Source organism: Eleutherodactylus coqui, chromosome 1 (genome assembly GCF_035609145.1).
Source record: "Eleutherodactylus coqui strain aEleCoq1 chromosome 1, aEleCoq1.hap1, whole genome shotgun sequence".
In the NCBI taxonomy this organism is placed as follows: Eukaryota; Metazoa; Chordata; class Amphibia; order Anura; family Eleutherodactylidae; genus Eleutherodactylus; species Eleutherodactylus coqui.
In genome coordinates this window covers 93,692,456-93,719,013 of record NC_089837.1, presented here as the reverse complement: position 1 = coordinate 93,719,013, position 26,558 = coordinate 93,692,456, and the positions used below count along the sequence as shown (strand labels likewise).

Genomic DNA, 26,558 nt, shown 5'->3' with positions numbered 1-26,558 from the left:
ACATCTACTAGTGTGCAGTACTGTGTTAGCACAGTATTTTTTATTTTTTTTTCCAAAATTGGATCTGCAGAGCATTGCGCCCTGCAATAGGGACAGAAGTGGGGGTTAGGCAGGGAGAGTGTTAGGAGTTAGTGTAGGCTTCAAGAACCCCAACGGTCCTTTCTAGGGCCACATCTATCCGTGTGCAGTACTGTCCAGGCTGCTGTTAGCAGTGTTGCATTTTTTTTCTTTCTCAAAACCGGCTGTGCAGACCATTGCACCCGGCATTAATACTACAGGGATAGAATTGTGTAGGCAGGGCCAGAAGACATACATTATTCATTGAATACACGCAGTGTGGGTGTTCCTTGTAAAAAGCAGGGAAAAAATTCTATTTGGCCTGCCTGTGTCAGTCCTAAGGGCTCTGGGTACGTGTGTGCTGCGTGGAGAACGTAAAAAAATCAGACGCAGCCAGCTACGGTTGAGTGCAGCCTTGCGCCAATTTCTTTCCTGCCTGGGAAATACCTGCTCTGCCACAGTTAGTAACTCTGCAACAGTAAAGTTCTGTGACAGTTTTGCAGGGCCGCAACACAGTTATTAAAATTATTATTCAGTGAATAGACGCAGTGGGCCTATCCTTTTAAACAAAAGGGAAGAAAGTATATTTGCCCTGCCTGTGTCAGTCCTAAGGGCTCTGGGTACGTGTGTGCTGCGTAGAGAACGTAAAAAAATCAGACGCAACCAGCTACGGTTGAGTGCAGCCTTGCGCCAATTTCTTTCCTGCCTGGGAAATACCTGCTCTGCCACAGTTAGTAACTCTGCAACAGTAAAGTTCTGTGACAGTTTTGCAGGGCCGCAACACAGTTATTAAAATTATTATTCAGTGAATAGACGCAGTGGGCCTATCCTTTTAAACAAAAGGGAAGAAAGTATATTTGCCCTGCCTGTGTCAGTCCTAAGGGCTCTGGGTACGTGTGTGCTGCGTGGAGAACGTAAAAAAATCAGACGCAACCAGCTATGGTTGAGTGCAGCCTTGCGCCAATTTCTTTCCTGCCTGGGAAATCAAATCACTGGTAATACAGCATGCTGAGGGGTAGGGGTAGGCCTAGAGGACGTGAACGCGGCCGAGGACGCGGAGGGCCAAGTGAGGGTGTGGGCACAGGCCGAGCTCCTGATCCAGGTGTGTCGCAGCCGACTGCTGCGCGATTAGGAGAGAGGCACGTTTCTGGCGTCCCCACATTCATCGCCCAATTAATGAGTCCACGCGGGAGACCTTTATTAGAAAATGAGCAGTGTGAGCAGGTCCTGTCGTGGATGGCAGAAAGTGCTTCGAGCAACCTATCGTCCAGCCACAGTTCTGCGCCGTCCACTGCTGCAAATCCGAATCCTCTGTCTGCTGCTCCTCCTTCCTCCCAGCCTCCTCACTCCACTACAATGACACATGCTCAGGAGCGGGAAGACTCCCAGGAACTGTTCTCGGGCCCCTGCTCAGATTGGGCAGCAGTGGTTCCTCTCCCACCAGATGAGTTTATCGTCACTGATGCACAACCATTGGAAAGTTCCCGGGGTCCGGGGGATGAGGCTGGGGACTTCCGGCAACTGTCTCAAGACCTTTCAGTGGGTGAGGAGGACGATGACGATGAGACACAGTTGTCTTGCAGTGAGGTAGTAGTAAGGGCAGTGAGTCCGAGGGAGCAGCCCACAGAGGATTCGGAGGAAGAGCAGCAGGACGATGAGGTGACTGACCCCACCTGGTGTGCAACGCCTACACAGGACAGGTCTTCAGAGGGGGAGGCACGGGCAGCAGCAGGGCAGGTTGCAAGAGGCAGTGCGGTAACCAGGGGTAGAGGCAGGGCCAGACCGAATAATCCACCAAGTGTTTCCCAAAGCGCCCCCTCGCGCCATGCCACCCTGCAGAGGCCGAGGTGCTCTAAGGTCTGGCAGTTTTTCACCGAGACGCCTGACGACCGACGAACAGTGGTGTGCAACCTTTGTCGCGCCAAGATTAGCCGGGGAGCCACCACCAACAGCCTGACCACCACCAGCATGCGCAGACATATGATGGCCAAGCACCCCACAAGGTGGGACGAAGGCCGTTCACCGCCTCCGGTTTGCACCGCTGCCTCTCCGCCTGTGCCCCAACCTGCCACTGAGATCCAACCCCCCTCTCAGGGCACAGGCACGACCGTCTCATGGCCTGCACCCACACCCTCACCTCCGCTGTCCTCGGCCCCATCCACCAATGTCTCGCACCGCACAGTCAAAGCCGTCGCTAGCGCAAGTGTTGGAGCGCAAGCGCAAGTACGCCGCCACGCACCCGCACGCTCAATCGTTAACCGTCCACATAGCCAAATTTATCAGCCTTGAGATGCTGCCGTATAGGGTTGTGGAAACAGAGGCTTTCAAAGCTATGATGGCGGCGGCGGCCCCGCGCTACTCAGTTCCCAGTCGCCACTACTTTTCCCGATGTGCCGTCCCAGCCCTGCACGACCACGTCTCCCGCAACATTGTACGCGCCCTCACCAATGCGGTTAGTGGCAAGGTCCACTTAACTACGGACACGTGGACAAGCACAGGCGGGCAGGGCCACTACATCTCCCTGACGGCACATTGGGTGAATTTAGTGGAGGCTGGGACAGAGTCAGAGCCTGGGACCGCTCACGTCCTACCCACCCCCAGAATTGCGGGCCCCAGCTCGGTGGTGGTATGTTCGGCGGTGTATGCTTCCTCCACTAAAGCACCCTCCTCCTCCTCCTCCTCCTCCTCCTCCTCCTCAACCTCTGTCTCGCAATCTAGATGTGTCAGCAGCAGCAGGACGTCGCCAGCAGTCGGTGTCGCGCGGCGTGGCAGCACAGCGGTGGGCAAGCGTCAGCAGGCCGTGCTGAAACTACTCAGCTTAGGAGATAGGAGGCACACGGCCCACGAACTGCAGGGTCTGACAGAGCAGACCGACCGTTGGCTTGCGCCGCTGAGCCTCCAACCGGGCATGGTCGTGTGTGACAACGGTCGTAACCTGGTGGCGGCTCTGCAGCTCGGCAGCCTCACGCACGTGCCATGCCTGCCCCACGTCTTCAATTTGGTGGTTCAGCGCTTTCTGAAAAGCTACCCACGCTTGTCAGACCTGCTCATAAAGGTGCGCCGGCTCTGCGCACATTTCCGCAAGTCCCACACGGACGCTGCCACCCTGCGCACCCTGCAACATCGGTTTAATCTGCCAGTGCACCGACTGCTGTGCGACGTGCCCACACGGTGGAACTCTACGCTCCACATGTTGGCTAGGCTCTATGAGCAGCGTAGAGCTATAGTGGAATACCAACTCCAACATGGGCGGCGCAGTGGGAGTCGGCCTCCTCAATTCTTTTCAGAAGAGTGGGCCTGGTTGGCAGACATCTGCCAGGTCCTTCAAAACTTTGAGCAGTCTACCCAGGTGGTGAGCGGCGATGCTGCAATCATTAGCGTCACCATTCCTCTGCTATGCATCTTGAGAAGTTCCCTGCAAACCATAAAGGCAGCCGCTTTGCGCTCGGAAACAGAGCCGGGGGAAGACAGTATGTCGCTGGATAGTCAGAGCACCCTCCTGTCTATATCTCAGCGCGTTCAGGAGGAGGAGGAGCATGAGGAGGATAAGGAGGAGGGGGAAGAGACAGCTTGGCCCACTGCTGAGGGTACCCATGCTGCTTGCCTGTCATCATTTCAGAGTGTATGGCCGGAGGAGGAGGAGGAGGAGGAGGATCCTGAAAGTGATCTTCCTAGTGCGGACAGCCATGTGTTGCGTACAGGTACCCTGGCACACATGGCTGACTTCATGTTAGGATGCCTTTCTCGTGACCCTCGCGTTACACGCATTCTGGCCACTACGGATTACTGGGTGTACACACTGCTCGACCCACGCTATAAGGAGAACCTTCCCACTCTCATTCCCGAAGAGGAAAGGGGTTCGAGAGTGTTGCTATACCACAGGACCCTGGCGGACAAGCTGATGGTAAAATTCCCATCCGACAGCGCTAGTGGCAGAAGGCGCAGTTCCGAGGGCCAGGTAGCAGGGGAGGTGCGGAGATCGAGCAGCATGTACAGCCCAGGCAGTGCAACAGTCTTTAAGGGCCTGGACAGCTTTATGGCTCCCCAGCAAGACTGTCACCGCTCCCCAGTCAAGGCTGAGTCGGCGGGAGCACTGTAAAAGGATGGTGAGGGAGTACAGAGCCGATCGCATGACCGTCCTCCGTGACGCCTCTGCCACCTACAACTACTGGGTGTCGAAGCTGGACACGTGGCCTGAACTAGCGCTGTATGCCCTGGAGGTGCTTGCTTGTCCTGCGGCTAGCGTCTTGTCGGAAAGGGTGTTTAGTGCGGCTGGGGGAATCATCACAGATAAGCGTACCCGCCTGTCAACCGACAGTGCCGACAGGCTAACACTCATCAAGATGAACAAAGCCTGGATTTCCCCAGACTTCTCTTCTCCACCAGCGGACAGCAGCGATACGTAAGCAATACGTAGGCTGCACCCGCGGATGGAAGCTACGTTCTCTCTCACCATCCAAAACGGGGACATTTCTGCTTCATCAATCAGTGTCTAATATTCCTCCTCCTCCTCCTGCTCCTCCTCCTGAAACCTCACGTAATCACGCTGAACGGGCAATTTTTCTTAGGGCCACAAGGCTCACTCATCTAATTTTTCTAAACAATTTTTATATGTTTCAATGCTCTTAAAAGCGTTGAAACTTTAACTTGAACCAATTTTTCGTTAAACTGGGCTGCCTCCAGGCCTAGTTACCACTTAAGCCACATTAACCAAAGCGATTAATGGGTTTCACCTGCCATCTTGGTTGGGCATGGCCAATTTTTACTGAGGTACATTAGTACTGTTGGTACACCAATGTTTTGGGGCCCTCACCTACAGTGTAATCATAGCAATTTGTATGTTCTTCGCCTGCACTCATGGTACAGAAGTGTGTGTGGGGTTGGCCTACACTTTAGCTACATAAATGTAACTTGGGCCTTGGCTATACTGCAGCTACTGAAATGGAACTAAGACTGCGCTCCCACTATACTGCTGCTTCGGAATTGTTCCTGGGGCCTGTGTAGGCTGCTACAATGACTTAAATGGAACTAAGACTATGCTCCTCCTATACTGCTGCTTCGGAATTGTTCCTGGGGCCTGTGTAGGCTGCTACTATTACTGAAATGGAACGAAGACTGCGCTCCCACTATACTGCTGCTTCGGAATTGTTACTGGGGCCTGTGTAGGCTGCTACTATTACTGAAATGGAACTAAGACTGTGCTCCCCCTATAATGCTGCTAGTGATATGTTAGTGGGGCCTGTCGCTAATGCTACGGCTGAAATGTTACTAATTCTGGGCTCTGCCTATACCGCTGCTAATGGTATGTCTCTGGGGTGTGGAAACAGAGGCTTCCCAAAGACATGATGGCGGCGTGGCCATTTCCCACCAACGCTGTTACTGTTAAGGTGCATATAACCACGGACACGTGGAGAGGACACGTAGTGCCTCCAAAACATCCCCCGCCACGGCCCACTTAATCCTGGCCACATTTCGAAAACCAACAAAATAAAACCGCGCTACTAGGTCCGCAGTCACCACCACATTACCACCAACGCGGTTACTGTTAAGGTACATATTACCAGTCTGACTGGGGCATGCAGTGTGGGCCGAAGCCCACCTGCATTAAGCATGACATTACTACCTCAGCTGTGTTGGGCAATGCAATGGGATATTTTTGTGTATCGCCGGTGGGTTCCAGGGAGCCACCCATGCTGTAGGTGCACACGGAGTTTAACCTACATGTGTCCACTTGTAAAGAACCCCAGTCTGACTGGGGCATGCAGTGTGGGCCGAAGCCCACCAGCATTAAGCACGACATTACTACCTCAGCTGTGTTGGGCAATGCAATGGGATATTTTTGTGTATCGCCGGTGGGTTCCAGGGAGCCACCCATGCTGTCGGTCGACAGGGACTTCACAATAGGGAGTTGGACATGCCTGTGTCTATGAATTAAAAAGCCCGGTCTGACTGGGGCATGCAGAGACACCTTGACAGATAAATAGTGTGTGGCACATAGGTTCCCCATTGCTATGCCCACGTGTGCAGCTCCTGATGGCGGTGGCACAGGATTCTATTTCTCATTGCTTCTGTACAGCATTGTGGGCTATCGCCCCGCCCCTTTTAAAGAGGGTCGCTGCCTAGCCGTGCCAACCCTCTGCAGTGTGTGCCTGCGGTTCCTCCTCATGGCAGACGCACTTCTAAATAGACATGAGGGTGGTGTGGCATGAGGGCAGCTGAAGGCTGCGCAGGGACACTTTGGTGTGCGCTGTGGGGGGGAGGGGGGGCGGTTGGGCAGCATGTAACCCAGGAGAAGTGGCAGTGGAGTGTCATGCAGGCAGTGATTGTGCTTTGTTGGAGGTAGTGTGGTGCTTAGCAAAGGTATGCCATGCTAATGAGGGCTTTTCAGAAGTAAAAGTTTTTGGGAGGGGGGGGGGCCCACTCTTGCCGCTATTGTGGCTTAATAGTGGGACCTGTGAACTTGAGATGCAGCCCAACATGTAGCCCCTCGCCTGCCCTATCCGTTGCTGTGTCGTTCCCATCACTTTCTTGAATTGTCCAGATTTTCACACAAGGAAACCTTAGCGAGCATCGGCGAAATACAAAAATGCTCGGGTCACCCATTGACTTCAATGGGGTTCGTTACTCGAAACGAACCCTCGAGCATCGCGAAAAGTTCGTCCCGAGTAACGAGCACCCGAGCATTTTGGTGCTCGCTCATCTCTAGTCTCCTCCCTTTCAGTTTCATCCTATTGCTTCTGTCTTTCCTAGTGCAGATGAGACTAGGGCTGATCCCTCTGCACTGTGACAGCCCTTCGGATATTTGTAGACTGCTATTAATTTTCCTCTCAGCCTACTTTTTTCCAAGCTAAACATTCCCAGATCCTTTAACCATTCCTCATTGGACCTGATTTGCAGACTGCTCACCATCTTGGTAACTCTTCTCTGAACTTGTTCCAGTTTGTCTATGTCTTTTTTAAAGCGGGGTGCCCAGAATTGGGCACAGTATTACAGATGAGGTCTGACTAAGGAAGAGTAGAGGGTAATAATTACCTCACATGATGCTAACTCTATGCTTCTCTTAATACATCCCAAAATTGTGTTTGCCTTTTTGGCTGCTGCATCACATTGTTGACTCATGTTAAGCTATGTTCTATTAATTTACCCAAGCCTTTTTCACATGTGCTGTTGCTTAGCCCAATTCCTCCCATTCTGTATGTGCTTTTTTTCATTTTTCCTGCCCACATGTAGGACTTTACTTTTCTCCTTGCTAAATACCATTCTGTTAGTCACTGCCCACTGTTCAAGCTTTTCTAGATATTTTTGAATACTCTCTCTTTCTTCCCTAGTGTTAGCTATTCCCCCTAGCTTTGTGTCGTCAACAAATTTGATCAGTTTGCCATCAATTCCCTCCTCCAGATCATTTATAAAAAGGTTGACCAACACTGGGCCCAGGACAGGCCCACAACGGAATCTGACCCTGTGCCCAGCCGGCTTCCATCCGTACCTGCTTCTTGTCTTCTTTTCCTGTATGACAGTAAAGTTTTTGTTTTATTTTTTAAATCTCTGCTTTTTCCGCTCTGCTAATGCCACAATTGACATTATTGTCATAATGCCAATTGTAGAAGGGCCGCGGTTCAGACAGCTTCCCTTGACTTCAATGGAAGCCATCTGTGTGGAATCTGCACAAAAATGGAGCATGCCGCGATTTTTCTTCCGTGAGCGGAAAACGCAGTTGGTTTCCATTTGTGTGCAGGAAGAAGCGCTTTTCAATAGCATGTTACGAACGGTATTTGCTTTGATCTGCGGTGCAGATGCCCGCCACTGATTTTTCAATGCAAATCCATTCATGTGCAGCCGGCCCAGGAGCAAGAAAGGGAAATCTCTGCAGCCGAACGGTTGTGATTATAATTGGGTCTGTCCGCTTTCCCCCCAGCTGCCCAGCTTTTGGATGAAAGAAAACGAGCTGACACCCCTGCTTTAATCAGTCAATGCTTTTTGGGGAATAGAAATCATTAAACTCCCTTCCTCAGAAGAATAATATATATGACATATACAATACTCACATATATAGATATGGCCCCACCATTGGACTGATAACTGGAAATCATAGATGGATGGAAAGTGAGGTATGTGTTACACAGTGGAATGTATGTCCCCTGCAATGTTGGATTCTCCACAGGAAATACTTGTAAGACAGATCTTCCAAACCCTGAGAGAATATCTCATAACATCAAAAATATAGGTCTAATATCACAACAATTTACATGCAACCTACTGTATACATACGACACTTCGGGGTGAGACACCAAGTTTCTTTTGGTTGTTGCATAGGAAGTAGTAAAAAGTCCTTCACGCTGAGATATCTCTTTCTTTCTGGTGGCAGGGTTTTGAATACCCCGCCTCCAGCAAAGCGAGCCAGCGCTTGATGAACCAATCACAGCCATTCAGTGATGTCATTGACTAAATGGCTGTGAATGATCGAGCACCGGCTCTGATTGGCTGGCGCTCGATCCAATCACACCACTCGCTTTGCTGGAGGCGGGGTATTCAAAGCCCAATCACCAGAAAAAAGGGATATCTCAGTGCAGAGGACACGGCAGCTTGCCACAGCATCAGAGACCATCGCGAGAGACTCAGACACCGTGGGCCAGGTGAATATTGATGTTTTTTTTCCCATATACTTTAGCTAGGGCTTATTTTCGGGGAGGGTTTATATTTCAAGCCTCCCTCAAAAACCTGGTAGGGCTTACTTTTGGGGAAACACAGTACTGTACATATGTTACAGACAGTATATGGATAACATGTTCAGCTTAGATACAGCAGCTCAGTGCTGGTACACCTGCAAATAATGCAGTCACCATATAATAGTCAGATACCAGCTCTACACAGTGATAGTGATTACAGTGCAGCTATCCCCGGTGATTGCAGGTGGTGCCTTCTCTGATTGTAATAGTCAAACAAAATTTCAGCAATTTATCTGCTTGTATATATCGTTCGCACAAGCGAATGAGCGAAATCTGTCATCAATCATTTATGCAAATGATTAATCGCTCCATGTAAAAGGAGCCGAACATGATATATTTATTTGACCTTATTTAACCTTAACCTGACTTACTGGTAGGGCTTACTGGTATTTTCGTACAAGGACAATATTGTAATGTTCCTGGGTCGTTCACCTGGACTGCACTAAATAGCCTTTACATAAGAACATCTACTAAATGCTGGCTGGTGCTTTCATACAAAAGGCTAATCTGTACAAACATTGACAATGTACTGCGCCGTCACCGGCAAACAGATACCATATAGTAGTGGACAAACAATTATTCTGTCCAAATACATTTCTTGCAAAAACTTTTATGTTAAAGGGGTTTTCTACAACTTAAAGGGGTTATGCAGCATTTAAAAATTTATGGCTTATCCCCAGGATCTTCTAACATTACTGCTGTATGGGGTATTCTCTTTGGGCTTGGTTTTTGTGTGACAAGCTGTAGTTTTTATTGGTACCATTTCAGGGGGACGTATGGCTCAGTTTTTTTAGCGTTTGCTCGCAGAATCAAAGGGGTGTTCAATTTATTATACCCGTTGTTAGAGATTTGATGATATCAAACATGTGGATTATTATATATTTTTCTTTGTTTTTATAAAAAAAAGAGGGGAAAGTTTTTTTTCCATTAATGTTTTTTACTATTTTTTGCTTTTCTTGTGTCCCTGTAGGGGACTTGAACCTGTGATCGCTATGATAATACACTGCAGTACTTCTAGCGATGATAGGTGATGGCAGACCCATATACCTATGATATTCATTGCAACCATTACATAGAGGAGGGTTAATGGTGTCACAGAAGGAGCGCCCTCCCTCTGTGAACCCTTTATATGTCATGATCAACAGTGATAAAGGGAAAAGGTCTTATAAGCAGTTGTGCCAGAGGGACATGTATTACTTTAAAATGGCTACCACCTGACCTGTGCTGCCAATGAATAGCCACAACACCTAGGTACCAGTACTGGTATATCTGCTCACAGCATCCCAGGACAATGGCACCTGACCACTGTTGCTTCTGATTGGTTGCAGAGGTCAGGTGATAGCCATTTTAAAACAAAGAAAACGTCCGAGCTGCAGCGCTGAATCACCAGGGCTGAAGATGGAGAAGTACTGCTGGTTTTGTCATTTTAATACATGTGTACCTGTCACAAAAAATCATATTGTAACCAGACAACAACTTCTTTAACCTGAATATCATGGGTGTACATAAAGGTAATGGGGCATCATAGTAAAACTTAGAATGCCCCATCCCCCCCCCCCCCAAAAAAAAAAAAAAAATATACAAGGCCTATTTGAGGGGGATTGTAAAAGCAAGTCTCTGTATAAATGTGTTACCAGTCTTTTCGGACATGTGGGGAGAGCTAGATATGTTTCGAACCACAGAGGATCTCTGAGTTTATTGTGGCAAGTCTTCCGAAATATACTCAAGGAGCTACAGAGAACCGCCCTCACCAGGAAGTCTGGGGAATAACCCGGGATGAATGTATTGAGGCGCTCTTCATCGAATGTTCCAGTATCTTTTATGACATTGTGAATGGTTAGGTCTTTCAGTCTTGCCCACGGGCCTACTATACCCGATGGTCTATTGGCCAGAACAGAGGGAATCAATGATGCAGGGGTCATTCATGGCAATGATGAGTGGCTTGATGATGATGACTCTTGTACCACTACTCAACCTAAGCACTGAAAGGGTTAATTGGGCAGTTAAGAGTGTTTTCACACAGGATACAATATTCTGCAATAGCATTGTGGAATATATACTCCTGTGGAATATTCAACACCAAAGTAACATGCGGATTTTTATGTGAAATTGAAAATGGCAGAATTCTGTGTAGATTTTGTTGAGGAATTCCAGGGTGGCATTGTTGCGGCAGTTTTTGGATTGCTTCCCTGCTAGATAGTCTGGTGCAGGTTTTGTGTGTTTCTGTCTTCTGCCTCTAGTGGGACTGGTATTAGGTGATACATGATTGATCTCACCTGTGGATATTTTGTCAGGGCTATTTAGCCAGGCCTGGGGCTTGTCTTGAATGTGGTTTATGTTTAGTGATCTGCTGGCTGTGGAGAAAGCCAGAAGCTGGTTCCTCTGTTACCTGTGACTACGCAAAGCTGAGTACAGCAGTTTATATTTATTTCATCTTGTTTTCTGTTATTCCCCTATTCCTCAGAGGATTAACTAGTGGCTAAGGTATGAGGTCAGGTTCGTCCTTGTCAGAACAAGAATCTGCTGTTAGGCAGGTCCCTTCCCTGTTTTAGTTTATTAGGGAGATTTTGTTTCCTTTATGTGGTTGTCTTTACTATTTTGTACTCTTTGGTGTGCAGTAGTGTAGGGTTTTCAGGTTACGTATCTAGCACGTCCCGTTCAGATGCCCCAAAGGTGCTTTTTAAGGATTCAAAGATGGGGCCTTAAAGTTGTCACTGTTGAAAGCAAGAAAATGTACTGCTGTTGCTGCTGCCCTTATAAGTTAATAGTTTCCATAAGGCATTACTTGAACAATGGAAACTAGTAGAGCAATATGGTTTCCATTAAGGATGGAAGCGATGGCACAGATGTGAACAGAGCTTTACTACACCTTTAGGTCCAGTCCCAGGTTTTGTGGTGCTTCTGCCATTCCTATTGTCTGTTCTTGCCACAGTGATGATGATCTGCCCAAATTAATATAGTTGTGGTTATCTCTTTACCCACCCAATGTGCCATCACTAAAGACATCATCTCGGGTGTCAGACAGAGCTCTCACGGGAACATCGCTCATCTGAACAGAGCCTGACATGGGATTGCCTGGATAGTTACATTTAAACTGATCGCAGCTGCATAAGACTTAGGGCGCTCACCCACTGGCGTTTGCGATTTTCGTGCGTGAAAAACGCAGCGTTTTCGGCGCGTTTTTTGCGGCATTTTCGCGGCTTTTTCCGTTAATTTCCATTGACATTCATGGGTGCATTAAGAGAAAAATAAGGACACATATGCAACTGACAGTTCCTATGTTAAAAATTGCAACGGACTGAAAAAAAAAACGCCAGTGGACAGGAGCACATTCAAAACTAATTTCTCTTGAGAAAAAACGCAAAACGCAAAGGAAAAAAAAACGCCAGTGGGTGGGCGCCCTTAAAGTAAGACTAGATTAGGATAGGTTTTCGGTCTATAAATTGATAGCAAGCAGATATCTTACAAATCTGGAGCAATTCAATTAGAAAGTATATTGAAATGTTTCATAAGCTTTCATTATAAAGTAATTATGCTTAGAACACAGTTCAGGTTTTGTCTTTGAGCCAATTATTATAACAAGTGAAGCAGTAAATTCCAGGCTGATCATGGTTCATTTAGTTAGATCCTAGAGGTATACTCCTATGGTACACAATATCTGGTCTTCCAAGTAAACAACCTCTAATGTACAAGCTGTCATCTGATAGAGGGCATTTCTCTCAGCTATCGGGGACAGGCAGTAATGTCTTTTTACCTCTCATTACTTCTAGTCCTTGCTGCTCTAGGTAAGTTAAAGAAATTAGCAATAGAGGATTTGAACGACCCTATGAAATATTTTCTTCTACTCTTCAAAGCAATTTAGAAATGTCATGTCCTCATGACAGAGGGGTCGGCTGCATAGCTTGTAGCCACGGCCACGCTGACTCCAAAGGTGTCTTTCTTTCATTCGTACTTACTGCTATTGACTTGGGCTAGATTGGCCCTTCAGCTCTATGAATGTGTGAAGTTGGCGGACCCCACTGGTCACTTGCAATGGGTGATGTCATATATTTAATTGATAATGAACAGTGGGGATTGCACACTTGACAGATTCACTGTGGGTGAGATGAATCTAGGAAGAGCCTTTATAGGGGAGTAGGGGTGAGTATGAATGGAAAAAACTTACTTTGTTGGGCAACAGCTGTATATAGAAAGCAATGATACATACAAGCACCCTCTAGTAATGAACTATATGGCCTTTTTTCTATTTTGTTTAAATTATCTATTGATCTAATACTTTATATAATGTGTTATTTTTTCTGGGTTCTATCTGGCTTGTAAACTGCTGTGGAATTTGTAGGCACTAAATAAATACAGAATATTATTATCTAATCACGGATTTGTGCATGAACTTAAAAAAAAATAATGTCATTAGATATGCATTAAAGCAAACAGTGCTACAGCCATTTCTTTAAAGGAATTCTGTCATTAGATTCATGCTGCCCGAACCACAGGCATGAATCCAGGACAGAGATGCCTTTCAATATAAAATAAACCCTTACTGCTACAAATGTGTATAGGGACAGTGCTGTCAGTTATCATGCCCTGGACAAGGAGACGCTGACGTGGCCCTCCCTGCGATTCATTGCTCTGCTCCGAGTCAAACTTCAAGGTGCATTAATTCTGAAATGTTGCAGTGTTTTAGAATAAAACACTCATGGGTGAGATGGGCATCCCTGCCCTTGGATCATGCTGGCTGTGGCTCGGGCAGCATACATTTGATGACAGAATCCCTTTAAACTACAAGTATGCAAGACAAACTACCAAGTATAATGGTGCCTATAGACGCTGCAATAATCTGTTATAATTGTGTGTGGATCCCCACTAATTACTGAATGCCAACTGGACAGGGCAAATGAAATAGGAAGTCCATGTGCCGCACAGCAATTACAATTGTCCATTGTTAAGATGACAGTGGCACTGGGATAACTCAATTTACAACATTGTAGTACCTTGTAGTAAAGTTATCATAACACATTAAATGTCAACATAATTGTTACACCAAACACCGGCAGAGTTTGTAACCATCCTTAAAGGGGTTGTACCACGATTACAAGTTATCCCCTATCCACGGTAGGTGGACTCATGACTGTTATCCTGTAGTTAGGGGATAACCTGTAATTTTAGTACAACCCCTTTAAAAAGCAGTAATAAGCCGCAGCACAGGTTTGACAGCTCTTTGGTTCCTACAGAAAAGATGATAGTGGTAAAGGGATAGCCTGTTATCTTCCTGTAGAAGTATTGACCCTATTCTTACAGCAAGAATAGAGAAGAGAAACCTCAAAATCCTCAATTATTTTACCCTCTGTGTTTCCATTGTGCTAAATCCCGTCAGAGATCACTGAGCAGTGTTTAACATCTGACTGTTATGCTGCATGGCATGGACTGCAGCTACCTGAGTTATCAGCCATATCAACCCTTACACACTAAGTATTAATATGTGCACATGGCAATTCTTCTTTGTACCGTGTTCAGCAGAAGAAAGCTCTTCCATAGTGCGTTGGTGCACACATAGCAGTCCGGAGAAGGGAAAATGTGACGGTTGGAGTTCTGTGAGTGGAGGGGCTATTACCTGTACACAAGCTGCATCTTATGATGACTGCATTCTACGGATAGTGGTGAGTGGGATGTAAAGTGTTACATTTTAAAATATGAAGAAATAATACTTTAATGTTTGGGATATGTTCGCTGGAGAAACTGCACAGAAGCACCTAATCGTGTTTACTAAACTCCTGCCCTTGCATGATTGGAGCTTTCTTGTATGGAAATTAGACACATGACCCCGGAGTGCAGCATACATCAAGTGTGCAAGTTTTCCGTGGATCAGTCTCAGTGTGAATCCACCTTAGAATAAGAAATTGAGCAATACAAGGGATTTCGAACAAGACATGGTCATCAGTGATCGACTAGCCTGGTCCAGTGTTTTAAAAACTGCCAACCTTATGGGAGTTTCTTGATGTTGAGAGTATACCAAGAATGGTGTGTTCATAGAAAAATATCCAGTGAAAAAGGATTCTGTATATGTAAACAACTTGTCAACGAAAGTGGTCAGAGGAAGATGTAAAAAATCATTCAGATGATCAGGCTTTGCACAGTCAAGCAGATTGTAGCCATATACGACGCTGATGGTAAAACTAATGTGTCCGAACACATAACTCGTCTTTATCAACTGGTCAGATGAATCCAGATTTGGAAGGGTTAGAATTTGGAACAAGCAGCATGAATCAATGAACCCTTGTAAGGTGTCAACCAATCAGGATGGTGGAGGGGGAGTAATAGGGTGTGCCAAGAAAACATTTCCCACACTATGTATTTTGATACCTGTGGGTGGATTTTGATCATATAGACTTAGCTTAGCATTCTGGCCAACAATGTTCATCCCTTCATGGCAGCTGTTTACCCTAAGGCCTTAGTCAGACGGGCGATTTTTCGCGCGATTTGCGCATGCGCATGCGTCCAGCGATTTTATAAAACCATTGCTTTGCAATGGTATCGGACACATGAGCGCTTTTTATGCGCTCGTCCGATAAATTATAGAACAAAAAATCGCAGATCGCACCTATCTGCGATTCCTGTTCTCTTCTCTATATGCGCTCAATGGGGCCGGCGGCAGCAGCGCCGACCCCATTGAGAACATATAGAAGACAAATCATTCTTCTCTGCCACAGCTGTAACAGCTGTGACAGAGAAGAACGATGTTTGCCCATTGAATTCAATGGAGCGGCAATACAGCCGCTCCATTGAAAGCAATGGGCTGCCGGCGTGCGTGGGGTGAATTGTCGGGAAGGGGTTAAATATATAAGCCCTTCCCTGCAATTCATTCTAAAATGTGTTAAAATAAAAAAAAAATTGGATACTCACCTTTCCGCTGCAGCCGGAGTCCAGCCGCGGCCGCTGTCAGTTCTCCTGAACTGCTTCTCGGCACTATTCAGCCGGCGGGGCTTTAAAATCCCCGCCTGCTGAATGATCTGCCTCTCATTGATCACAGCCCTGACCAATCAGAGGCTGAAAACACTCACACACCCATTCATGAATTCATGAATGGGTGAGTGACTGCTGCCTCTCAGCGCTGAGCCAATCAGGGGCAGGTCTGACTCACATCCATTCATGAATGGGTGTGAGTGAGGCATGCCTCTGATTGGCTCAGCGCTGAGCCAATCAGGGGGCAGGTCTGACTCACACCCCCTTCACACCCACTGCAGGACGGCCACGCGGAGCTCAGGCTGCCAGGAGAAGGTGAGTATACAATTTTTTTTTATTTTAACACATTTTAGGATGGATTGCAGGGAAGGGCTTATATATTTAAGCCCTTACCGACAATTCATCCCGGGCTCGCCCGCAGCGCATTGCTTTCAATGGAGACGGCTGTATTGCCGTCTCCATTGAATGCAATGCGCTGGACAGCTCCGGCCCGTTTCTAATGAAACGCGGCTAGGAGCAGATTTTCGGGCGATCTGCGGGTGACTTGCGCGCACCGGTCACGTGATTTGCGGATGCGCATCCGTCATGCGATCCGCAAATCGCGCGAAAAATTGCCCGTCTGACTAAGGCCTAAGACAGAAGGAAATCTTGAACACCTTCAGAAGGGCAATACACAATGCCACAAGAGTCATATAGTCGTGGATTCATTCCAGGAACATAATAGTAAGCTTTTCTTGCTTATCTGCTCTTCATAGTCCACAATATTAATCCAATAGAGCATTTCTGGCCAGAGGATTTTGATGGAAAAGAGCCAATATTACTGGCCAATAGCTATCGCAGGTGGTAGGGTCAGGGGCGTAACTATAGGGAATTGGGGAATGCGGTTGCACCCGGGCCCAGGAGCCTTAGGGGGCCCATAAGACCTCTCTTTTCCATATAGGGAGCCTAGTACTAGAAACAAAGCATTATAGTTGGGGGCCCTGTTACAGATTTTGTACTGGGACCCAGAAGCTTTAACTTACACCTCTGGGTAGGAAGTTTGGCTGCATGCAGTTTACCAGAACATAGGATCCTACCCTGTCACCTATTGTCAATTAGCCAGATGTAAACATTTAATTTCGCTGTGGAAAGGGGAGGGATAGAGCTCTAAAGAGATCTGCATTTTTTGGGGAGAAAGGAAAATAAACCCCTAGAACTGACTTTCACAGTTTGGCCTGTGATCATTAATTGTTGCAGAATAAAGAAGCTGATGCAGTAGCTCTTGATGCTGGGTCTATGTATGTGGCGGAACAATGTGGTCTAGTCCCTGTAATGGCTGAATACTACAATAAAGGTAAGATAAAAAATAATTTTAGCTTATTAGAAAAAACCAAGATAACATATTAGAATGTGTGAGTGTATGTGTAAGGGGTGTTTAATAACCGTGATGCTTTTCCTTTAAAGAAATAACCAACTTGCCCAATCATGTAATGGTGTACAGCAAGGTATAGAGAGTAACATGCGTGTGTGTTGGGGGGTGCAGACATTAAAAAAAAACATGCTCTAAACTAAGTGACGTGATAGCTATATAGCTATTTCTTATATTTATGGACCTTATCAAAACCGGTGTTGTACCACTGGAATGGCACATTGCCAATGTGGTTCCAATATACAAAAAGGGGTCCAAAAGAGAGCCTGGTAAGTACAGGTCGGTGAGTCTCACTTCAATAATTGGAAAAATATTCAAGGGGTTTCTGAGAGACACCATCCTAGAATACCTCAAGGAAAACAAAGGTATGGGTTCTTGAGAGGTCCATCATGTCAGACCAATTTAATCAGCTCCTACGATGAAGTAAGTTCTAGGTTGGACCTGGGAGAGTTTATTGATCTCGTATATCTGGATTTCTCTAAAGCATTTCATATTGTGCAGCATAATAGGTTGATATATAAAATGAGACAGCTCGGACTGGGCGAAAACGTGTGTATTTGGGTAAAGAATTGGCTCAGGGATAGAAAGCAGAGGGTGGTAATAAATGGTTTGTACTTTGATTGGGCCACCGTCGCTAGCGGGGTGCCACAGGGTTCAGTATTAGGCCCCGCTCTGTTCAATATATTTATCAATGACCTGATAGAGGGGCTGCACAGTAAAATATCAATATTTGCAGATGATACGAAATTATACAGGATAAATAATGCAACAGAGGACAATGTGCGGCTACAAACGGACCTGGATAAGCTGGGAGCTTGGGCAGAAAATGGCAAATGAAGTTCAATGTTGATAAATGTAAGGTTATGCACATGGGCAGAAAAAACGGATGTCACCAATATACACTAAAAGGGGTACTGCTAGGGAAAAAGACCTTGGGGTACTATAGACTGTAGATTGAATTGGAGCAATCAGTGCCAGTCAGCTGCTGCAAAAATAAATAAAGTCTTGGGGTGCATTAAAAGAGGTATAGGGCGAAGGATGAAAACATTATTCTTCTACTATATAAGGCACTTGTTAGGCCTCACATGGAATACTGTGTACAGTTCTGAACACCCATACTCAGGAAAGATCTTGCAGTGCTTGAGGGAGTTCAAAGAAAGGCAACTAAATTAATAAACAGAATGGAAGGACTGGAATACCCAGAGAGGCTAACAAATTTGGGATTATTCACCCTAGAAAAAAGATGGTTATGGGACGATCAAATACCTATGTATATATACATTGGGGAACAATACAAGGATCTCTCCCATGATCTGTTTATACCCAGGACTGTGACGGTAACAAGAGGGCTTCCGCTACGCCTAGAAGAAAGCAGGTTTCATCACCAACATAGAAGGTGGGTTCTTCACAATAAGAGCAGTGAGACTGTGGAACTCTCTGCCTGAGGACGTGGTGATGGCAAAATCGATGAAGTTCAAGAGGGCAGTAGATGCCTTTCTAGAGTGCTATGATATTACAGTATATAGACATTAAATAACTAACAAGGTTGTTGTCAGGGTCTTGGAGTCATGTGGAACTATCAAAGGTTGATCCCAGGATTATTCTAACTGCCATTATGGAGTCGGGAAGGAATTTCCCCCCCCGAATGGGCTAATTGGCTTCTGCCTCTTGGGGTTTTTTGCCTTCCTCTGGATCAACAAGGGGGGCATTGAAACAGTCTGAACGAGATGGACATTGTCTTCATTCAGCCTAACATACTATGTTACTATAGTTACAATTTATAGCTAAACGTTGTTAACATTTTACTGTTTGCACAAACGTTTTGGTTTTTGTTTAACATTTCGACTTGTGAAGTCAATTCTAACTCTTGTTTTACTTTCTTGTCTTCATATAGATAACTTAAAACCATGCAAAACTCATGGATCAGATTCCCCAGGTATACATAAAGAGCTACTACACACAACTATATTACAGCATTATGCTACCTCTTAGTTGTATGGAGCCAAGTACAGCATTCAGTTTCATATAGGGATGGTCATGGATATTTTCCTGTTGGACGGTGTGCGAAGTAAGCCACGTGTCATTGCATACAGTACTAGGGGGGTGATATTCTCCCCTAGAAGAAATGGTGCTTGGGAGAATTTTAACATAATATGGTGGCATTTCAAAATATGGCAGACAACAGGAAACCCAGTAATAAGCAATTCATCTCCTGGAAAATCCTTTGTCCCAGTAGGGCCACTGCTCTGGTGGTTCCGTTGGTCTTGGCCACTGTCCTGCAGCGATGAAGTTGCAATTACCTAACCATAACTGCTGCAGCCAATCACTGTCCACTGATTGGTTGCAGTGGTCATGTACCGGAAGCAGGGGCACTGGGCAGGTTGGTTATTTCCAGGTGACTATTGCTTATTTTCAGTCATCCCCTGTTAGCAGCCAAATCTTGAAAAATATCTGAGATAGCCCCATTTATTTCACTGTATTGCATACTTATGTAAGTGTGATATGGCAACTTCAACACTAGCAAAAGAAGGTCTTGAAGTAATTCCATATTTATTAGACAGCTGAGACTTTTTCCATAACCTAAGTAACAGAAGAATCTTGTTAATTGGAGCAGTTTCTGGGCGTGTCCCGATGTGATGGATTTGTCGCAGATTTTCTGTTTGGTGTGAATCAGCAGTAGATTTTACCCCTTTAATTGAATTGAACTGAAATCAAGGGGTGATGATTTTGATATGGATTTTGGCACAGATTTAATGCAGATCTTTCCATTGCCATATGTGAACAACTCTAAGAGCGGCTTTACATGGGCTGATAGGCAATTGCACATGTGCTGTTTTTTTTTAACGCACAGGACACAACCACACCCCGATTGAAATGGCCATTTAGCCCAATAGGTTCCAAATGTGTTCTTTTTCCCGCAAAATTGCGCAGTGGGGATTGGTGGTGCGCAAATGCGCACAAAAATAGAGCATGCAGTATTTTTTTTTGCCGCATGTGAAATGCGTTTGCAAAAAAAGGAAATGTGAATGACTCCATTGAAATCAAAAGCACCCGTGTGAAGGAGCCTATAAGAGAGGAACCTAGCTAAATTATATTATTCACCTAGTGCTGCAGACACATATCAGTAAATCTCGGAGGCCCGTGGGGCTTTAGGGAAAAGTTTTTCCATCAACATGCCTATGCTTTTTAAGTATAAAACATACTATTACTTCAAAAACATCACTGGACCTCGAAACAGTGGCAGTGAACTTTAGCTTACGGTTTAATAGCTTCTTAATATTGTTTCATAGGTGAGGCCCCCCGAGACTCTTATTATGCTGTAGCTGTCATAAAGAAAAACCAAGAGATTTCATGGAAACAAATTCAAGGTAATGTGACCATTGAAGCCCCGACAATTTGCCTGAATATTCAAGCTGTTAACATTGTTTACCACCTTATATAATGTTGATCACTGAATACCTTCAAATAATTACTATTCCCATAAGGTTACGCATTGTGAAGATTTAATAGCAGGCATTAAATAGCAAGGTGCCTGTTACTTGATGACATATTTATTAGACTTCTCCTACCTCTTGAATGTCAATAAGGCATAAGGCTGCACCAGGGTTGCCAACCATCCATAAATTTCTGGACGGTCCATAAAAATATGGCACTCTTTTCCATGAAACAATAAATGTGTCTGTGATGATTTTAGAGTATGTTTACACGGGGCGGAAATGCTGCGGAATGTCTGCAGCGGAACTTCTACGGCAAATTCCAAAACAGAATCGAATCTGCATCATTGGTGCAGATTTTGACTCAAAAGAAGGTACAAAACCCACTTCTAAAGTCTTTGGCTGTCAGCGCTTCCTTCACCGGCCAGCCAGCAGCCTAAACTGAGCACAGGGCCGCTGGTCACTTTTGTATCACCTGCGATTACGCAGCTGATTTTGAGTCAAAAACCACACTGATGGTTCAGATTTTGACTCTGTTTTGGATGCAGAAATGCTGCGGAATACCCTTAAAGCCGAATGCACACGACCAGGCCAGAATCCGCATGCCAGACTCCACATGCAGGATTCCGCACGCAGGATCCTGCAGCGGAATCTCACCCTGTGCCTGGCCGGTGACCCCTGCGTACCTGTCTGGATTCTTCATAATCTGTATTGCAGATGAACCCTGAGGAATCCCTACAGCAAGGGGAAAAGGGGAGGAAGTAGAGGCAGTGCATGAGACACTGAAAGAGCAGTCAGAGGGGTAGGAGGAAAACCATGAAAGCGCAGTATCCTTAAGGGAAATAGCGCGGCGCATATTGAGGAGTTGATGATCTACAGTGTCAACAAAGAGATCCAGAAGAATCATTAGAGAGTAGTCACCATTCGATTTAGCCATCATGAGATCATTTGACACTTTAGTAAGTGACTATCCGTTTTACTTAAACTTGTAACTACTGTATTTTTAATAGGTGGAAACATCAACCAAAAGTGTACCCCAGGGTATGACCTGAGTGCAAATCTCTGTCACTTGTATAGTGGCTGGCTCAAGATTCTGCCCAATATACAATGTGCTTCTAGCAAGAAAGAAACATTTCATGACTTCCCAGCAGCTTTCAGGTGATGAACCCAACTACCTACTTTTCATCACAAGCAAGTTTGTTACATATGACATTTAGTTGCAATGTTCATTCATGTATGTGGTTAAAGGCTATATATACCTTTTACACTCTTTTTTTTTGGTGAATGCCCACGGATTATCGCTGCGGAATTCACGGCCAGACGCCCACCGCAAATTCTGCAGCAATGACAGTCCATAATCCTGCTAGCTTAAAAGATTGTTCCCTGCCCACAAACAGCAATCAACTGCGATTTTCTGCTCACAGGGGAGAATCGCAGCTGTTCTATTCTGTGCGGAAAATCGCACGGACGGCTTCCATTGCAGTCAATGGAAGCTGTTGGTCCCGCGATATTCTACGCAGTGGACACTTTGGAAGTACTGCGAGAATCCGTGTCACAGCCCAACGTTGGCGCATCCTGTGCACTGCACATGTGTTGCGGCTCGCTGACCGAGGCGCTCTTGGCAGATCTGGAGAGGTGAGTATGGGGTTTCTGTTGGGCGCCGGGTCTGATTCCGCTGTGAGATTTCGCAGTCGGAATCTGACCCGGACGTAGGGATGAGCCCTTAATCAATATGTTTTTAGAAATGCAAGCTTTTTGTAATTGGTTTTCATTAAAAATTTTGATTGTTTGATTTCTATGCTTGTATTGTTTTCCAAGACACTGCAGACTGGAGGACTGAAATCTAAACAAATTCAGTCAGTCCAAGTAACTTGACAGCTCCTCCCCTAGCCTGCTCCCCCAATGTGCATTCATTACCTTTCCACTGGGCTATTACAGAGGGCTATATGCCAGTGCTGTGGGATGGTGGAGGAGATCAAGAGGCAACAGCAAAGAGAGCTACTATTACAGAGGGCTGTAATTCAATCCAGGTGAACTTTCTGCTCTTATGAGATAGCTGTCCAGTATTAAGTGGGTGTGGTTTTACTACACCCCCTCTGAAAGAGGAGAGGAGCAGGGGAGTTGAGGTTCTGCAGGTTCAGGAGAGAGACTAGCTGATCAGTGCTGCAAACACCTGTGAGCAGAGCTTGAATGTAGAAGAGCCTGCAAACCAAGTATGAGGCTTTCTAAATGCATGAGAAGGAAAATTCAAAGCAAGAAAACAGATTAGTACAACATTTTTTTTTCTACAAGAACCTAGTAAGATATGTGTGTATTAATTTTTCATGCACAAAGGTTTCCATAGTCTTTAACATACAAATCTTTTAAAACAATTCAAAAATTGCCACAAGAATGATGCAACATTTTAATTATTAATTTCAACCATTTGTTCATTTGAAAAAAAAAAAAAAAACACCAACACTTTTTGTCGTACTAATTAGAGATGAGCGAACGCGTTCGTCCGAGCTTGCTATTCGTGCGAATATTAGGGTGTTCGGGATGTTCGTTATTCGTAACGAACACCATGCGGTGTTCTGGTAAATTAAACTTTCTTCCCTGAGACGTTAGCGCTTTTTTTTGGCCAATATAAAGACAGGGAAGGCATTACAACTTCCCCCTGCAACGTTTAAGCCCTATACCACCCCCCTGCTGTGAGTGGCTGGGGAGATAAGGTGTCACCCGAGTATTGAAATCTGCCCCTCCCGCTGCTCGCTATGGATGCATTCTATATGCGCTCAATGGGGCCAGCGGCAGCAGCGCTGACCCGCATTGAGAACATATAGAAGACAAATCCTTCTTCTCTGGCACAGCTGTAACAGCTGTAGCAGAGAAGAACGATGTTTGCCCATTGAATTCAATGGAACCGGCAATACAGCCGACTCCACTGAATGCAATGGGCTGCCGGCGATCGCAGGATGAATGGTCGGAAAGGGGTTAAATATATAACCCCTTTCCTGCAATTCATCCAGAAATGTGTTACACTAAAAATATATACCGGCGTATAAGGCGACGGGGCGTATAAGACGACCCCCCAACTGTCACCTTATACGCCGGTAATACAGTGGAGCAAAGAATAAAAAGCATTACTTACGTTTTTAGATGATCTGCGGCGCTCCTGCAGGCTGTCACTCCCTCCTGGTCCACGGCAGACAAGCTTTCTCCACGAAAGACTTTAAATCCCTGCCTCCAGAAGCACATGTGCCTTCAGCCAATCACAGCCAATGACAATGATGTCATTGAATGGCTGTGATTGGCTGTGTTTCTGGAGGCGGGGATTTCAAGCCTTGAAATCCCCGCCTCCAGAAACACAGCCAATCACAGCCATTCAATGACATCATTGTCATTGGCTGTGATTGGCTGAAGGCACATGTGCTTCTGGAGGCAGGGATTTAAAGTCTTTCGTGGAGAAAGCTTGTCTGCCGTGGACCAGGAGGGAGTGACAGCCTGCAGGAGCGGCGCAGATCATCTAAAAACGTAAGTAATGCTTTTTATTCTTTGCTCCACTGTATTACCGGCGTATAAGGTGACAGTTGGGGGGTCGTCTTATACGCCCTGTCGCCTTATACGCCGGTATATATTTTTAGTGTAACACATTTCTGGATGAATTGCAGGAAAGGGGTTATATATTTAACCCCTTTCCGACCATTCATCCTGCGATCGCCGGCAGCCCATTGCATTCAGTGGAGTCGGCTGTATTGCCGGTTCCATTGAATTCAATGGGCAAACATCGTTCTTCTCTGCTACAGCTGTTACAGCTGTGCCAGAGGAGGACGATCTTTATGCTGACAGTGGGGGGGGGGGGCACTCTTGCCGCTATTGTGGCTTAATAGTGGGACCTGTGAACTTGAGATGCAGCCCACCATGTAGCCCCTCGCCTGCCCTATCCGTCACTGTGTCATTCCCATCACTTTCCTGAATTGCCCAGATTTTCACACATGAAAACCTTAGCGAGCATCGGCGAAATACAAAAATGTTCCGGTCGCCCATTGACTTCAATGGGGTTCGTTGTTCGAAACGAACCCTCGAGCATCACGGGAAGTTCGTTACGAATACCCGAACATTTTGGTGTTCGCTCATCTCTAGTACTAATGTTTTGTCTAAAGGTGGTGCTTTCAAATTTCTCCTCATCTGGAGCAATCATCTGGGAGAGGATAGGAGTAGGTGTTTATAGTTATGGTCTGCAGATTATTTAAGTGAATATAGAAGGTAATGTTAATTAAACTGCCCCCGCAGCAGGCAGAATGAATAACCTTAGCTAAAGCCACGAGGATGCGTCATGGGTTAGATGTGTAATTGAAAGAAAAAAGTCTCAGCCTGATGATGTTGACTAATAAGCATCAGACAGGAGGCTGCACTGCAGAGAAGTGACTGCAATACACAGAGGAGACCTCAAGAGTGGGACAAGCAATCAGGTGAGGGGGGCAGGCATGGAAAAATGTGTTTCCTGGAGTGGTCCTTTAACAGAGTTCCATATAAAAGTTATCTTTTATAGAACTGCATATTCAAGTCCACTTTAAGCTCGCTCTATCTATCTATCTATTAATCTAATCTAATCTAACTTTATAACTGTGAAAATGTTTATATATTGCCTGCATTTGTTCATGTATGTGAGATATGGTACTGATAAAATACTATTTCTAACTTTAAAGGTGTGTAGCTGAGAAAGGAGGTGTGGCTATTGTGAAGCATAACACAGTGTTTGAAAATACAGATGGTAAGTGTAACCAAATAATGTAAAGAAAAGTAAAATCTATAAAAAAAAAACATGGCATGCTGGTTATTGAAACTTAAAGGGGGTTTCCAGCTATAATTGATGCGCTGTAAAAATGTTAGACTCCAGAACCAGGGGTAAAATTAAAACTTCATGTTTTATTAGTAAACAAGTTTAAAAACTCATGGTGTACAGACCATAGAAACACCCGTTCAAGTCCCTAATCATCCTTAATTAAGCCGTTACACAGCTTCATTGATTAAAAAATAAAAACTTTATGACTCTCAGAAAAGGCAAACTTTTTTGCTACAATGCCACATTGGGTTTCTTTGTTTATCCCAACTCCTAAAATACCAAGAAAAGACTATCAAAAGTTGTCTGTACCCAATATGGCACCAATGAAAAGGAAGCTCATACTGCAAAAGATAAGCAAATAATCCCCCACACAGCTCTATTGGTGCAAAAATCAAAAATTCATGCTTCCTCAAATATAGCTTCATAACATTTTGAAAAAAAAGTGGAATTTTCTGTGCAAAGGTAGTAAAACACAGAAACTGTATAAGTTTAGTCTTTTTTATTTTCACAGCCCAATGTTAACAAAATTCCCCAAAACACATGTGGGGTCACTACACCACTTCCTAATTTCCATGAGGGTAATAGTTTCCAAAATGGAGTCACTTTTGGAGGATTCTTACTGTATTGGTACCTCAGGGCCTTTGCAAATACGACATCTCTTCCTGAAATTATTTCAGCAAAATCAGCCCTCCAGAATCAAAATAGCGCTTCTTCCCTTCTCTTGTGCATGTGTAGGGACCCAGAGTGGGCACTACAACAATTTGCTGGGCACCTTTTTGCAATCAGGAGTGTGTAGTCTTAAACAGATGGAAAATATATGTGTATATAACTTTAAATGTGTTACTTAACCCCTTGAGTGGCACGCCCGGAAAATTTTCGGGGACGAGCTCCACTGCTCATAGCAACATAGCCCGGAAGATTTCCGGGCTATGTATCACTATGGGAGCTGCAGAGCACAATGCCACAAGCTGTGACAGTGTGCTCTGCCTGCACAGACCCACACAGAGCAGTGCAAGGGCTTTGAAAAACCAGCAGAAGATATTGCCGACATGTCGGCAACCTCCTGCTTTGTTTACAAGTTGCCATAGAGACCATCGGCTTGTCAGAAGCAGGGAGAGCTGGTTGTTAGCTGTCAGAGGACAGATAGG

General features: G+C 45.5%; 1 protein-coding gene across 1 annotated transcript in view; it reads left to right on the top strand.

Annotated features, from left to right (window-relative positions):
- The first annotated feature begins 19,182 nt into the window (after positions 1–19,182).
- The window catches only part of LOC136622021 (serotransferrin-like), a 23,414-nt gene continuing 16,038 nt past the window's right edge, over positions 19,183–26,558 (top strand). The window contains exons 1-5 of the mRNA XM_066598032.1: positions 19,183–19,219; positions 20,442–20,519; positions 20,846–20,959; positions 21,596–21,743; positions 25,274–25,338. Of these exons, the coding sequence (XP_066454129.1) occupies positions 19,183–19,219; positions 20,442–20,519; positions 20,846–20,959; positions 21,596–21,743; positions 25,274–25,338 (442 nt within the window). The remainder of the gene's footprint in view (positions 19,220–20,441; positions 20,520–20,845; positions 20,960–21,595; positions 21,744–25,273; positions 25,339–26,558) is intronic.